General features: G+C 39.1%; 1 protein-coding gene across 6 annotated transcripts in view; it reads right to left on the bottom strand.

Annotated features, from left to right (window-relative positions):
• The window catches only part of TENM1 (teneurin transmembrane protein 1), an 864097-nt gene that overhangs the window by 310296 nt on the left and 536252 nt on the right, over positions 1-17549 (bottom strand). For all 6 annotated transcript variants that reach the window (XM_056808890.1, XM_056808889.1, XM_056808891.1 and 3 more), the window contains exon 5: positions 7876-8116. In XM_056808890.1, coding sequence (XP_056664868.1) covers positions 7876-8116 — 241 coding nt within the window. The remainder of the gene's footprint in view (positions 1-7875; positions 8117-17549) is intronic.

The following is a 17549-nucleotide window of genomic DNA, read 5'->3' as shown; positions in this document are numbered from 1 at the left end:
AACTGTTTCATTTTTGCCTCCATATCAATAGTGCTAATCTCTGGCCTATGCACTCAGTATACTTCCCTTCTCTGAGAGATGTGTGACCTCAATGATATGGCCATTTTGTCCAGCCATGCAGAATGTATCCCACGCACACTTTCTCATCCTATGGGACTCTTGTCTGCATCTCCCTGGGTTCTACCCAGAGTTAGCTTTCTCTCTCTGTTTCCTGACATTAGGTGAATGGAGAGCAATGCAATATATGAATTGTCTGGCTAATCTTCACTCTCTTTCAATGATGAATTCACCTCCTTCTCTGGTCATCTATATCTTTAACAATATGGCGGTTCTCCCACACAATTCTCCATTGCTAATATATTAGGTTACAGTTTCCACATGCCTATAAAGAGCCTCTTTAGATGACCAACAAATTTCCTTCTTTGTAAACTGTGGCATTCCACAACTCACAAACAAAATAAATGGAAGAATAGAGACATAAGAAAGGTGCCTTTATTTTCAAGTGAAGCTTGTGTGGTTTCTGAAAGGCAATCTAGCCTTCTCTTTTACTCCTGTTTAATTCGGAATTCAGTTCATTGATCATCTAAAGGGTCTCTCCAACATATATATACTGAGGGACCATCTCTATGGGTCATGAATTCAATGGAATAGTATATTCTCAACAACAGGCATTCTTCAAAGACATGATCTGCTTGGGAATATCCTTAGTGAAAGCCTGCCTTCTCCCTTCTCAAACCTTCATAAAGGCTATTCTAAATGGATAGAGGCGGGTGGGGATGGGGGCAGCTGGGTGACTCGGTGGATTGGGAGCCAGGCTTAGAGATGGGAGGTCCCGGGTTCAAATCTGGCCTCAGACACTTCCCAGCTGGGCGACCCTGGGCAAGTCCCTTAACCCCCGTTGCCTAGCTATTACAACTCTTCTGCCTTATAACCAATACACAGTATTGATTCTAAGATGGAAGGTAAGGATTTAAATAAAATACAAAGAAGAAATATGAATGGATAGATGGACTATTCTCAACAAGATTTTGTAAAGAGAAGAGAATCAGTAAGGCAGATGGCTTGGTGGTTATTGATATCATCTTGGTCAACTTTTTTAGTACTAACAAGTCTATTTTTTAACCTAAGCATTTGCTATCCTTTCCTCTTTTTGCTACCTTGAGGACTGAACCCTCAAACCACTATTCTGTCTGGCATAGTCTTGAGGGACACCTGGGCGGGTGTAGCTGTCCTCCCACTTATGTTTGCTTTATTTGGGGACACTTCTGATTCCTCTGTGATGCTAGAGATGGAGAAACAACTGTGACAGAAATCATGGGAGATGGGATAACAAAATAAATTTGTGTATTTGTTCAAATTTTTATCTATTTTTGTTCTACTTCTAGTGGCATGCTTAAATGCACTTGGGTCTAACTTGATGCACTAAATTCAATTTTGAAATCTGCATTAAAAATCGACAATAGTCAAAAGTTAAAATTCAATTTTTTGTTAAATCAACAATTCTTACATTAAAACATTTAAGTAGTTTGATAAAATTATTTAATCAATAAGCTTATTTCACATATAAAAGAGATGAAACAGAGGTGTCTGATCAAATCGGAGAGTTTCCCAATATGCTTATTACTGTTCATCTACTGCTCAATAGTAATTCCTTGTTTGAAATTTTAACAATGGGATCTATTATTATTTTAAAGGTGTAAACGATTTAAAAATATACTAATGTGTGTGATTTTCAATTTCTTTTGTTTTTTCAAAACTCTCCTCATAAAGAGATAAACAGATATTCAGCACTTTTTTCCCTCCCACCCATAGACGCCATTTAAAGAGATTTGAGCAGGAAGGAATTTGTGATTGCTCATTTGCAATTATCCTAGAATATCTGTTTTCAATGACTAGGTTATATGTTTCCTCATTTTGTAAATAAATTTAGCTTTCATTTCCCTTTGCAGTTAGTGAAAGTCCTTTCCTAATTCTATTCACCTACAGAGCTCCTACTGATTTGACAGAATGTACTTTTTTAAAAAAACATTTAGAAAGGACAGTGATTACCTCTTTATTCTTTCTCATTTGCTACAGACATGTATTTTGCTCATTTATTTTATGAGCCAGTTGACTATGGTATACTTTTCTGTATCATTTGTTTTTATGGAATTGTAATCTACATTAGCAAAGACATCTCATTTTAAAGAAAGAGAATGTTTCTGTTTAATTGTAAGAGCACAATAGAGTAAGGGGCTAATGGAGTTTTCCTACTGAGCACCACAAACCGATATTCTAAACTACTGTTCACATCTAACCATCTCAAGGTGTTTTGAGATCTGCCCTCTCTCAATCTAGATTTCTTTTTTTTTTAATCCTTACTTTCTGCTCAGAATCAATGCTGGTTCTAAGGCAGAAGAGTGGTAAGTGCAAGGCAATGAAAGTTGAGTGACTTCCCCAGGATAATACAGCTAGGAAGCCCAGATTGGATCCTAAGACCTCCTGTCTCTAGGTCTGGTACTCTATCCACTGAACCACCCAGCTGCCCCCATTCTGGATTCCTTTGTAAGAAATCTCTCAGTTATATGCTACATAAGAAATACTAGAATGGATCAGGTCCATGGGAATACAAAGAGAAAGCAAAAACTCCTAAAGGAACTAAAATTCTAATAGGGAAAGAAACATATTCATAATTTGATATATACAAAATATATATGGAATAGGGCCATGCTGGTGAACCTATGGTACCCTTGCTGAAGTGTGCTGGAGGGGGCTGCTCCCTTCTCCCTCTCCACACATGCCTGAGGACATTTATCACATGAACCGCCCCTCTGCCCAGCAGCCCAATGGGAGCTCTTCTTCCCTCCCCTGTCTGGGGTAAGGTAGAGGGGTCATGTATGGTGTGAGAGTTGCAGTTTTGCCTCTAAAAGTTTGCCATCACTGGAATAAGAGATACAAGGTAGTCTTACAAGAGAAAGCTTTAGCTTTCTTTGGGAAATGGAAAGTTGCATCCTGCCCAACTGATCAATTTGCCTCGTGAAGGAAGACTTTCCTGCCCTCTTCCCATTTGTTTGTAGTTTTCCTTTGGAGTTCTCCTTCTTTCTACTCTTTCTATAGTTAGTAGGGTAGGTAACTGGTTATTTATATGTTAGTTCCCTTATTGGAATGTGAGATTCATGTCAATAGGGACTATTTTTGGCTTTCTCTTTGAATCCCCAGCACATTAAATAGGGTTGGGCACATGCTACATGTTTGATAAATGCTTAGAGACAGACATAATTAGATCTGCACTTTAAGAAAGCCCCTTTACTATCTTTGGGAGAGAAGGATGGACTGGATTAAGGAGAGACTAGAGGCAAAGAGGCCAATTAGGAATCACCTGGTGAGGTTAGGGAAGGAAAGTCTGCTTAACACAGAAAATGTGATACAAAGCCAATTCTAATCATTTTGTTACTTAATTTGTGAACTAGGCCTTTGCTTATACATGCAACAACTCTTAAAGCAAGAGATCTTATTCTGAGGCTTGTGAATTGTTTTTTAAAAAAATTTCTGTATTAGTATTTGTATTTTTAACACACTTAACTGGTTTCCTTTGTGATCCTCTATATTTATATGATACCCTCCAAAAGAGGACGCTGAGAAAGATCCACAGGCTTTACCAGAACACAGAAAAAGGTTAGAAAACCCTGCTTGAAAGGATTATTTGGAAAATTCTGACAATCAGCCTATGTTAGGGAAGGCCTACATGTTTTTCCCCAGTTCATCCGCAGTGATGCTGAATATGTAAAAAGGTGTTCTTTGCTCAGACTCATAGAAAACTTATGTTCTTCTCTGTGCCTCATGAAACTGAGACCAATTTATATATCTCCTGCCTGGATACAGAAGGTCTGTGGGTGCAGTTTGTGCAAGTATCCTTGGATATAAACTTCAAATAGTAAAGATCTTCCCTGCTTCAGCTCTCCCCTTTCTTTCTTCCAGATTCAGAGTTAACAGCTATGTTAGAGGAATAGGGTATGACAGTTGACTTTTAAATGTTATTTAACAAACTACCAAAAACTTTTTATAGAATTAGAAAAAATTCATCTGGAAGATGAAAAAAAGTTTCATCTGGAAGAACAAAAGATCAAGAATATCAAGGGAACTAATGAAGAAAAAATGTGAAGGATGGTGGCCCTGTAGAACCAGATCTTAAACTGTACTATAAAGCAGAGATCACCACAATAATATGGTACTGGCTAAGAGACATAAGTGTGGATCAATGAAATAGAATTGGGGCAAATGACCTCAGCAAGACAGTGTATGATAAACCCAAAGAGCCCAGCTTTTGGGACAAGAACTCACTATTTGACCAAAAATGCTAGGAAAATTGGAAAACAGTATGGGGAAAATTCGTTTTAGTTTATTAATTTTAAATCCTTACCTTCCACCTTAGAATCAATACTGTGTATTGGTTCCAAGGCAGAAGAGTGAAAAAGACTAGGCAATGGGGGTGAAGTGAATCGCCCAGGGACACACAGCTAGGAAGTGTCTGAGGCAAGATTTGAACCTAGGATCTCCCCTCTCTAGGCCTGGCTCTCAATCCACTGAGCTACCCAGATACCCTTGAAAAATAGTTTTAGATCAACATCTCACACCCTATATCAAGATAAATTCAAAATGGTTAAATGACAATAAGAGGGAAATCTTAAGTAAATTAGGGGAACATAGCATAATATACCTCTCAGATCTATGGGAAAGGGAAGAATTTAAGACCAAGTAAGAGATAGAGAGTATTACAAGATGTAAAATGAATAATTTTGATTATATTAAATTAAAAAGGTTTTGAACAAACAAAACAAATACAACCAAAATTAAAAGGGAAGCAACAAAATGGGAAATTTTTTATAGCAAAATTTTCTAACAAAGGTCTAATTTCTCAACTATATAAGGAACTAAGTCAAATGTACAAGAAATCAAGCCATTTCCCAACTAATGAATGATCAAGGGATATGAATAAGGATTTTTCAGATGTGGAAATCAAAACTGTTAATAATCACATGAAAAAGTATTCTAAATCTCTCCTGATTAGAGAAATGCAAATCAAAACAACTCTGAGGCACCATCTCACATCTAGCAGATTGGCCAATATGACACTAAAGGAAAATAATAAATGTTGGAGGGGGTGTGGCAAAATTGGGACATTAAGGCATTGCTGGTGGAGTTGTGAATTGATTCAAGCATTCTGGAAGGCACTTTGGAATTATGCCCAAAGGGCTTTAAAAGAATTCATGCCCTTTGATACAGCAATATCACTACTAGGTCTGTACCCTAAAGATATTTTTTAAAAGTTTGTACAAAAATATTTATAGCCAAATTCTTTGTGGTGGCAAAAAAATTGAAAAATGACAGGATGTCCTCCCTCAATTGGGGAATGGCTAACCAAATTGTATATGATGGTGGTGGAATACTACTGTGCTATGAACTGGAAAGACCTCCATGAACTGATGTGGAGTAAAATGAGCAGAATCAGGAGAACAATATACACAGTAACTAAAACATTATGGGATGATCAAATATAACTGAATTTGCTATAAATAGCAATGCAGTGATCCAGGACAATCCCAAGGGACTCATGAGAAAGAATGCTATCCAGATCCAGAGAAAGAAACATGGGAAAAGAAACACAGAAGAAAAAAACATGATTTATCACTTGTTTACTTGGGTATATGATTTTGAGTTTTGGTTTTAAAAGATGAGTATTACAAAAATGAATAATATGGAAATCGATATCAAATGATTGATGTATAACCCAGTGGAACTGCTAGTCAGCTCTGGGAGGGTGAAGGAAGAGGGGAGGGAGAGAACATGAATCATGTAACCATGTAACCATGGGAAAATACTTAAAAATAAATAACTTAAAAAATGAAATATTACTTAACCATAAAATGGGTAGCCTCCCCCCACCCCCAACTGGAACAGGCAGGCTTCATAAAATCAAGCTTTAAATACCAGTTCTACCACTTGCTAGCTATGTGACCATGGAGACAGAATGCTTCCCCTCTACAAGCTTCAGTTTTGTCATCTGTAAAATGGGAATAGAAATCTCAGTAGTCTACTATCTAAAGTCAAATGGGAAAATGCATGTAAAGCCTGAGTAATCCCTAAATCCACAAGTCCTCAATCATTCCCTTCCCGTAACTTAAAAGTGAGTCACTGGGAAGAAAATGATCAGTCTGTGAAGGCCCCCTGAGGCTGAAAGCTAGTATCCCTCTCTCTACTTTTTCATGAATCAGTAATTAGAATAATATAGTCTTAAGAGTCCTCTAGAAAGTCCATCATTAATCCTAGGGAGAGTAAGATAATTTTATTTGCTAATCTCTACCATTTGTGTTGGTTTCTAGACCAAAAGTTTTCAAGGCTTTCAAGTACTCAGCTTTACTCTGGTCTCCACATCTTCCCCTATTCTACCTCTTGCTCCTAACCATAATGAAATGAACAGTACCATGTCAGACTGCTGGATTGTTCAACTTGCCACTCTAGTGATTTCTCATGCCAAATAACAACCTTGTGCTGGTCACCACACCTTTATATGTCTGGACTTCCTTATGGGAATTCCTTATTAGTTCCATGAGGACAGAATGGTTTTCCCTTTTATCTGTGCATCCCCAGTGCTTAGCAGAATATTAAGCACATTAGAGTTTAACAAACACTTATTATTCCTTCATCTGTACCATAGGTTCATTTCCCCGAACTTCCCGACTGGCCAAGAGCCAGATAAAGCCACTTTCAATGTATTAGGGCCAAGAGAATTATTTCTACTTCAAGACCAGCTTTTTGCATTCACAAACATACTAAGAATTAGGCATATTTCTCCAATGGTCAGCTCATCACTGAATTTAAGAGGTATCCAAAGAGAAAGTGACTATTTCAGTAGCTCTCCACTTTTGGTCAAATTCACAACAAAGTTGATCAGAAGTGACACTGGGGACAAAGGATTCTAATAACTGCATGTCTATTTTGGGGGAGGAAGGGGTGTAGTAAGAGTGTGGTATAGGGGAAAATAGGGAAGAAGCTGGAGTCTTAAGAGACCTGGGTTCAAATTTCTACCTTGAGTACTTACTTTGTGACTTTGGGCAAGGCCCTTCCTCTAAAACATGGGGTTAATTGTAATAATACCCATCTCACATGGTAGTTGTAAGGACCAAATGAGATCAAGTACATACAGAATTTTACCAACATTAAACCACTAAATAGATGACAGTTATTATTCACAGGAAGAAGGGAACATCTGGATATTTCCCTAGTAGACGTGTTTAGAAATGGTTTGCTGGAGGAATTAAAAGGCAAATGTAATGTGATTGTTCCGTGCTAATTTAAACATAAAACCAAGAAGTCTGCTTTTGCTTTTAAGCCTTGTTGTTTGTTTGGACCACGTGACTGAGACACTGACTGATACTTAATGGTAACAGACAATAATCACAGAATCGAGTTTTGAGGAGTGACCAAGGCTTCTGAAAGTTAAACCTAAAACCTAACCCACGAAAATAACTTTAGTCATTCCATAGTCAAGACTTTACACATATCTCTAAGGGCAGAGTTCAATTCAGATGAAATAGAAGTGTATTTTGCTGGACTCTTTGGGTGTGGTGAAGCATTTTATGGCTATTGAAGCCAATTTAAAATGCAGAAAGGGTTTGCTTTAGCAAACAATTCTATGGCAGATATTTTATAATTCTCCTTGCATGTTGATTTCCTAATTTCCTATGACAATTTCATATGATTCTCCAAAGATGGCTTGGTTGGGTAATTCCTTTCTTCCCTCACTACCACCTCACATTTTTTTTGTTTTGTGCTATTTTCTCAAAACCAGAATCTCCAGGTAGAGCTGAAGTTTGATGGGACCCATTTCTCCTGTACCTTGTCTCCAACGGTATGTTGCTATTCAAGACCCAACTGTTGTGCAGATGCACAGAATCCTGGGTACTGGTTGGAGGAGTCGGTGCTGCAGGGCTGGGTTGGCTTCGAGTAGTCATTGACCTCCTCTGGAGAGAGTCCGCTGTGGGAGGTGGCTTCCTGGCACAGGTACATGCATGTGGAGGTGGTGGCGGTGGTGGGAGGGGTCTGAAGGTAAACTGGTTGTGTGGGCTATTCGGCATGTCTGCAGAGGAGAAAAGTAAACAGAAAAGAGAAGATTACTCTTCCACCACACATGAGTTTTACTGGCGTTTTAGAACAATGCGATCTGTCACGGGAATAGGTTTTTAAGTTCTATCTGTTAAAAATGTTCCCTTAACTCACAAGAAAGCACATGTTCTATGCTTATGAAATGTAATGCAAAACATTCACACTTGCATTAAATTGTAAATTCTTCAAAGTTATAGTAGTTAAAAAGTCTATGAGGCAGCCTCACACAATTTGTCATCATTTCTGCTACTGAACAAATAAGTCATGAGCAAGACAGCAATTTATAGACAGAAGCAAAACTCTTAACTTTGGAGAACATCAATGAAAGGGAACAAAAAGATTGCGGGGAGATCACTGGGGGCTCCAAATAAAATCTAAAAGGCTACCTTCTGCCTCCTTCCTCACAGAAGACAGGTTGATCTCAGTCGGGAGCCTGAAGATAACCTCACACCCTGTTTTGGGCCTGTGGTCTCCTCAGGCCCCCATTACTATACACTCAAAGAGGAACAAACATCCAAAAAGCTGGTAGAGAGATCTTCTGCTCATTTCTGCCAATAAAAAGTGATCCCTCATTTTCTCTTAAGCCAGGTTCAGGCCATGTTAGTGATACAGGCATTGGGAAGCAGTTTTTCTAACTGTCAATAGAGGGTAGATACATTTGTGACTAGCCATCTCCCAATTTCTGCTGAGGCCTTTGACTGGGATTTTTTCACTATTTTTCCTGGCAGGTGGTACACTGAAATTTGATCCATGAGAAATATCCCAATTAAATATCTTTGAAAAGAAATCACTACTTAGCCAGCATCCTGCCTCTCTTCCACAAGACAACCCTAACAGATAGTGATTCATGTAATTGTGGCATTATCTGTATAAACTTTGAAGCAAGATGAAAAACTGCCTCTTTCTCACCTCCTAAATGACTAGGAGAAGTGACAAGGGGTAACTTGTCAGATGGGCAGCTAAGTGATGCAATAGAGTGCTGGCCATGGAGTAAGGAGGAACTGAGTTCAAAATCAATTTTAGACACCTACTAGCTGTGTGACCCTGGGCAAGTCACTTAATCTAGTTTGCCCTAGTTTCCTCATCTATCAAATGAGCTGGAGAAGGAAATGGCAAACTACTCCAGTATCTTTGTCAAGAAAATCCCAAATGGGGTCATGAAGAGTCGAACACAACTTAAAAAACAAAAGCAACATTACTAGAGGCTCTCTGTGTCAAGCAAACTACTAAGGCCCATCTGGCATTGGGCAATCAGAAAAAAATACTTTTTTTCATTTTCTTCAATCCAATTCAATAAAAATTGAGCTGGAACTTAAATGTTAAAACCATATGGAAATCAGCCAGCCCATACTGGCTCCCTGGAGCTAACTGTTGAGTTTTCAGTGTGCGAATTTAACTTTAGAAATTAGCAAATGTTACAAATCAGGGCTTGATTTATTGTTCTGTTGATTGTTGAGACTCCAAGTGATGAAGAAAATGTTAATACTGAAGACTGAACATCAAAGAATATCGTATTGTACATTGTTTTTTTGAGAGTTGGTTGTTGAACATTTACCAAAACACTCCTGGAAAGAACTAAGCCTTAGCTCCTAATTCAGTCTTCATATGAGACAATGATGTAACTGACTCATTAGGGCAGGTGCTTAGAGCTCTTAATTTAATACTGTCATTCTTTACTTTCAACAAATCCCCAATCTGGAACAGAGACAAAAATTAAAATGGTCGAAGGCAGAGCATCTACTTTACTAAGAGCTTCATTTAAATAGAAAGCTACATAAATACTTGGGAAAAGAATTTTCAAAATGATGTACAAAAGAATTTGTACACCAAGTAATATATACCTATAGTGGGGCGGGTCATTTAATCATTTTTCAGTTGTTTCTGGCTCTTCATGATTTGGATACTGGAGTGGTTTGCCATTTCCTTCTCTAGCTTATTTTATAGATGAAGAAACAAAGGTAAACAGGGTGAGGTGACTTGCCCAGGGTCACATGACTAGTAAGTATCTGAGGCTCAATCTGAACTCAGCAAGATGAATCTTCTTGACTCCAAGTCCAGCACTCTATCCACTGTACCACCCACCTACCCATAGTACAGTTGAGACACCAATTCATTCACACTTTTACTGGATGTCTCTTCATCACTAATACTGCCTATTTATAATTTGAGCCTTATTTGTGATAGTGGAAAACAATGAATCAAGATGCTTCATGTGGTCCCCAGATGCACCAGTTGAGCTAAATGGTCTTGGGAGTGCTGGGGGTGGAGCCAAGATGGCAGAGTAATCCTCAGCAGCTCTGTGCCACCATAAGAATCCTCCCCAACCAAGATTAAAATATCAACACAAAACAAATACAGGAGGGAAAGAACCAACAAGGAGACAGAGTGAGACAACTTTCAAGAAAGCAAAAACCCTAAAGGTAAGCAAAGAACATCTGGGGCATTGGGGTGAGGGAAGAGCGAGCCAAGAACAAGCCACCCCACATCTTCTGTCTGAGGTTGGGAACCTATGTCTGAGCCAACATCCAGATCTTGAGACTCTGCCTGAGCAAATAGAGGTACAAGCCAACTCATATCCCTTGAAATTTCAAATCAGTTGGAGAAGTCCTGAGCCCCAGCCCTGGAAATTCTAGTCTTGGCTTGGGACAAGGGCTTAATTCACACTTTGGGGTGGATGATAGCACTAAGTATTAAGTACAGATCTTTTTGCCTTAAGCTCAGCACAGGACAGGACAACAAAGTTGTGCCTGATTGGAGTACATAGTACTCCCGTGCACAGTAAAACCCAAACCTTGAGACTAAGCCTGAGGCTAGAATTTGACTAGCCCTTGACCTGATCAAGATCAGAGTGAGATCAAAAGCTTATGTCCAAGCCTGAAGCAAGTCTTTAAGCTATCATAATTTTGAGGGTCAACTGAATCAGCAGGGGGAGGGGGCTCTAGGAGCTCTCAGCCCTCAGACCATCACATCATCCCCCTAAGCCTACCTATAATTAGATAGAAAAAATGAACCAAAAAAGCACCTAATTCTAAAGAATTTCAAGGAGACAAAGAGCAAGGTACAAACACAGAAGGAGACAATAAAAGCAAAGGAAACATACCCAAAGTCATAAATGGTCGGGGACTAAGCTAACCAACTAACCAACACAGAGGGTAGAGTGATTGTGCTTGGTGGAGCTAGGGTACTGATCTAAATCTATCTTAATCTGATCAATGAGATACAGAAACAATATGACTTCAAAGTCATTTCATTATTTCTCATCCCATCCAAGTCAGGCTGCATGACTTACTCTCCTCCATATACAACTTTGTGCCTATCGGTATGTCTTTGTTCATACTATTCTCTTTAAACTGAATATTTTCTATGCAATATAAAAATGGAGATTTGAATCCCGGACTTCAATCCCCAGAAGTCCTTGCTAGTTCCCAGAGTGCCCTCTAATCTCCCTGAATCTCACCTGAGTGCAAGGTCACAAATTGTATTTAAGCTGACTCTCTGCCTACTTTGGGGCTCTCGGCTTCCACTTGGAGGGACAGGCGGCTCTCTACCTAGTCGGCAAAATGTAGGTTGCACGTGCTTTCTTATTTTGTATTTTCTTTATTTCTTAATCTCTAATAAACCTCTAAAAATATAATACTTTTAGCAGAGAAACTAAAATTTTAATCTTAACAGTTTGCCTGACCACGAAGCCTTAACGAGTCCCCTCAAAAACAAAAAATTTCCTGAATTTTCTACTCTACTTCCTCCTTATTCAGTCAGTCCCTTTTAACAGGTAACTCAGCTTAAAGACACAGCTGCTAGAACAGGTGAGTATGAAACACTTTTTCTCTCTTCTCTTTTCTCCTTAAGTTAAATTGGAATCAGCAGTTTTTTCCTTTTAATTTTAAGGGGACAGCAAGGTGGCTCAGTGGATTGAGAGCCAGGCTGGCCAAGAGGTGAACCCAGGTCTCCTTACTCCAAGAACTCTTAAACACCCAGATGCAGCATGATGTAGTAGAAAGAATACTGGCTCCAGAGACAAGGGACCTAGTTTGAGTTGTGCTCCTGGCTTATCAGCTGTGAACTTGGGACAAGTCCGTTTTCCTTCCTGGGCCTTAATTTTCTCCTTTCTAAAATGAAGGTGTTAAACTAGATGACCACTGATGTGCCTTCCAGTTTTAGAGCTGGGATCCTATGAATATATCTCTGTGGTCAAACAATAGACTATGAGGTATAGCAAACTGAAGATTTAATTGCATCTATTTTCCAGTGATTTTTTAAAAGTCTTTATTTGGTTCCTGTCCAAGTGTCTCCCTTGCATACACTAAAATTATGGAAGACTATGACAGCTATATCAACAGATGTGACCCTGTGCAATGAACAGCTAAGTGTCAACAACAGGCAAAGTGTACAAGTATACAAAGCAATTCCCTCTCACTTTCATGGTTCTCTAAGACCATTTGCCAATGACATTATACTAATTGCAATATGCCTCAGAATACTAGAAAGCTGCTTTAATAAAATCTATGGAAATGCAAAGGGGAGAATTGTAAACATCTACACAAGAAAAACAAAGTGGATTGAATATATATACTACCCAGAATAAGACGTGCAAGTGGTTGGGCATATTAGTGTGAGCATATCTGTATACATTTAAGTATACTCACACGCACACACAGAAGTCTAGTGTATGGAGAACCTGACTCAGAATCATGGAGACCTGGGTTCAAGTTCTACCTCTGAAACATATTGGCTGTGTGATCATCCACAAATCACTTAACTCATCAGTGTTCCTAGGCAATTCTTTCCTGCCCTGATAAGTTGGGATTCCAGAGTCCCTTCCTTACCTGCCTTATATAGGTAAGAGAAGTCTTGAGATTTATTCAATAAAGCATCAGCAACTGAGGGTGTAACCAAATAGAAGGTTTGCTTACTTGAAATACAACTGTAATAGTAATGCTGTCTTCGGAATAATATAGAAGGACATAGACTGGGAAAATGGATGAACCAGTTTCTTACTGATGAGTAGTCCACATGTTATACTGGTATCCATGTATATCAGCACAAGACACTTAGACCTACCAGCTTTAGGTAGGAGATGCTGAAAACAAAATTTATATTTACTACAGAATCCATAACTAGTTAGGTGCCATGAAAACTCAGAACCTAACTAGGATACATCAGGATCCTCTAAGTTGTTGAGACAGCTCTGTCTTCTGCTATAAGTGACACAGTGTCAATAGTGATAATTTTCCAGATTCTAAGCCTAAGTTAAAGTCATGTATTGGTTGAGAGAAATATTATTTCATGACTCAAGACAGTTATATTGGGGCCCAGGGTTGAGAAGGGGCAGATGAAGATAGAGCAGGCTGAACGGTTGAGAACTATATCCCCGATGAGAACACAAATGGCATCTAATGGACTAACCAGTCATATTTTTTAGAGACCTACATGCAGGGATAGATAGAGAAAGGAATGCATTCAAAGGAAATATGACCACCATCTGAAGATCAGATGAAACTGTCACGGCCGTGGCCCTCCCCAACTTCGCTTTCAGTGATGTAGGTGACCTTTCTGGGATTACCTCATTTACTGGTACACAGCTTTACTAAGAATCAAGGAACTTCTCTTTCCAGAAAAGTGAACAGTAAGATATAAGCTACCAGTAGAAATGCACCAACACAGTCATTTTGATTACCAGTTTGCATGGTACATTTTTGGTTTCCCATTTATAAAGTATAGAGGCTACATCTCATACCAGCAAATATTTTCTCTGAAAAGAACTTTCTCAATGCTGGATTGAACACTGAAAAAATACATCTGTCCCTTAGGAAATTAGAATAACTTGAAGTTTTATTCTTTGCTCCTCTGGTGAAAAAGACAAGGAGTACACCTGTTTCCTCCCAAATTGAGTAATTTGATCCCTTCTTTGGGAAATGAGTTTTCCCACCATTAAAAGGCTAATGAAAAATACATTAGTGTTTAGTGTCGGGAGCCTCCCAACATCAATACCACAGGGTTCCCAGTTATAGGCATTCACTTAAGAATCTATCTGATAACCATATATTTATGTGCTGAAGAGAAAGACAAGAGAGAATGGGGTAATGGCACGAATGCAAATGCCCCGATGGCAACATACTTACAGAGAAATTGGAAAGGAAATTCTGTTTCACAATGGAAAGGTCACATTCACATAATTTACTTGAACATGAGCCACTTAAAGATTGAAATCCCCCAAATGAACTGACATATAAGCTTTGTAAGTGTATTTCCTCAGATTTTACATCTAAACATGTTTCAGATAGCCAAACGGACAAGCCTATAGGTTAATTTTATTCAGAAAGAATGCTAGTCTTTGTGCTTAGTCCCTCCGCTTACCTATATGCTTCTTCCCAACGTCCTTTACTAGATCATCATTCATATCATACCTATTTTGAGTATACGCCTAAGATCTGCCTTGGGTCCTGGTCATCCAACAAGCATTTATTGAGCACTTAAGCTAAGTACTCAGGATACAAAGAAGAGGCAAAAGAGTTCCTGCTCTTAAGGAGCTCCCAATCTAATAGAGGGTGTGAGGGAAGGGGCCACATGGAAACACTGACATACAGACAAACTAAGGACAGGATAAATTGGAGATGATTGACAAAGGGAAGACACCAACATTAAGAGTGATCAAGAAGACCTTATGCAGAAGGTGGGACTAGTTGAGAATCAAAAGAAGCCAAAGGAACTAGAAAACAGAAAAAGGGAGGAGGAGAGGTCCAGGAAGGACCAGTAAAAACATCCAGAGTCCAGAAATGTAATATCTTAGTCATGAAATAGCAAGGAGGCCAGGGTCATACAATTTCACAGTATGTGATGGGTGAGTAAGGTAGAAGAAGACTGGAAAGGCAAGAGATTGCCAGGTTGTGAAGGGATTTAAAAAGTCAAACAGATGATTTTATATTTGTTTTTTGAAATGAAAGGGACCCACTGGAATTTATTAAGAAGGTCACATGATTAGACCTGCACTTTAGGAATGATTATTCTGACAGTTGAGTAGAGGATGGAGTGGCATGGGGAAAGCTTTAAGGCAGGGAAAGCAACCAAAAGGCTACTGCAATAGTCTAGACATAAAAAGAGATGATGATCTGCCCAAGGCTGGTGGTAGTATCAGAGGAGGTAGAACTGAGAGGACTTGGCAAATGATTGGATACAGCAGAGGGTAATGAAAGAGAGTGAGAAGTATAGTGTAATACCTAGGTTGCAAGCTAGAGGGACTATGAAGATGGTGGTGTTGAGAGTGATAGTAAAATTTGGGAATAAAGAAGGTTCTGGAAAAGGATAACAAGTTTAGATTTGAAGATATTGAGTTTAGAATGTCCACAGAATATTCAGTTCAAGCTGAATATTCAAGGAGCACCAGAGGTGGGCCTTGGAGGTAACTGCAACAGCTTTGGGAGCTCTCGGGTCAGAGATGCTAAAGGGATTGTTAACTAGCTAGAAAGAGATTACAATGGACCCTTTATTGGCGCCAGGTTGAGCTGATGCTGACTGGCAACTAACACCCATAAGTAGTGGCGGTTCTGGGGCGGAGAGAAGTGCTTGTGATAGGGTCAAGAAGAGCACATCTATACCGAAAGCACCAAGAAACTGTGCATGTACTCTTTGACCCAGTAAATACCACTACTAGGTCTATATATCCCAAAGAGACCAAAGAAAAATACATACATATACATATGAAAACATTTCTAACACTTTTTCTGTGGTGACAAAGAATTGGAAATTGAGGGGATGCTCATTAATTGGGGAATGACTGAACAAGTGGGGCCATATGATTGTGATGTAATACTATTGTGTTATGAGAAATGATGAGGGATGTGGTTTTGGAAAAACATGACAATACCTATATGAACTGATGCACACTGAAATGAGAAGAACCCGGAGAACACTGCACAGTAACAGCAATGTTGTGATGATGATCAACTGTGCAAGACTTGACTACTCTGTTCAATGCAATGATCCACTTCAAAGTACAAAAGCTTAAGATCCCATTTTCCAAAGAGGGACTCACTGAAGGTCAATTTTGGCATGTTATATCTACTAAAGGGGCCCCATGATTTTGTTTTTCCAGATAATGGCAGGTATTCATTTTTCTATTGAAATAGTACTTTAAGTAGCTCCAGAAGGGAATTTTCAAAATTCCTAAGTAGTACAGACTAATTAAAAGGTCAGGCCATTCTTCCAGTTTGAAATGATTACTACAAGTCAGGAACTAGTCATTTGTCTCTTGGTGAGTCTGCATGTTTATTGATTCATTCAAAATATGGGAATATTCCTACTTAAGCACCTCCCTTGACTACTGTAAAGATATATTTACATTAATTAATGCTTGTAAAACACAATGACAAAGACTTGTTACTGCTAGTGATGGTATTTTCTCTCCCATCATTTGTGGGCCTTTGGTTCCTTGGAATGTCCACCATTAGCTGGAAGTTATAGCTATTTCCTTGTAGGGAAGAAATGCTTGTCTTGGGGGCAAGAGAGATTTCGTGTGTGCATGCTTACACGATGTAGTCCTAGTTAATATCCATTGATAATTACCAAGGTATTGAGTACATCTGCATATAAGCTTCTGTTTTCAACCTACTGGTGGTCCCTATTAGGGAAACTTAGAAAACAGGAATAACATTAAAATTAGTACCCAGTTTTCCAAAGGGAACAGTAAATTGATGCAACCATAATGGGCCAGGATGAACAAGCAAGGCATATTTGGACATACTAACATCTCTAAATTCAGTTTGACAATTACTACTAAGGAAGGAGTCAAAGGCAAAACCAAAGTATGTGCTCTTTCCTCATTCATTCAATGTGCTACATTCACCAGGAGGAATACAATAAGTGAAGGGGGCAGTTGGCAGTTTAGGTAGCTGAGCATATTGAGAGTCAGACCCAAAGATGGGTGGTCCTGGGTTCAAATCTGACCTCAGACACCTCCTAACTCTGTATGTGTATGACCCTGAGCAAGTTACTTAAGCCCTGCTGCCTAGCTCTTAACCACTTTTCTGCCTTGGAACTAATCTACAGTTATTGATTCTAAGATGGAAGGTAAGGGTTTAAAAATAAAGAACATTGGTAACCTTCTAGTGAGCAATTTCAGTAGAATGATAGAAGCCAGATTAAAAGGGGTCAAGAAGTGCAGGGTAATAGGAGAGAAAGCTTTTCTGGGAGTCTGACTGTGAAAGGAAGAAGAGACATAAGGCAATAACAAGGTCACCTGATGAGCATGTTTGTAGGTGGTAAGGAAGAAGCCAGTAAATAAGGAGACTGAAGGTGTGTGTGTGTGTGTATTAAAGGGACAAGCTTACAGAGGAAATGAGAGGGGATGTGAATAGAGGCTCAGGAAGGTCTCCCCCCTATGTCCCCGATAAGAGGAATAGGAAGAGAGG

This window comes from Monodelphis domestica, chromosome X (assembly GCF_027887165.1).
Source record: "Monodelphis domestica isolate mMonDom1 chromosome X, mMonDom1.pri, whole genome shotgun sequence".
Taxonomy (NCBI): Eukaryota; Metazoa; Chordata; class Mammalia; order Didelphimorphia; family Didelphidae; genus Monodelphis; species Monodelphis domestica.
Note: the sequence above shows the minus strand (reverse complement) of the source record. Positions and strands in the feature narration are given on the sequence as shown.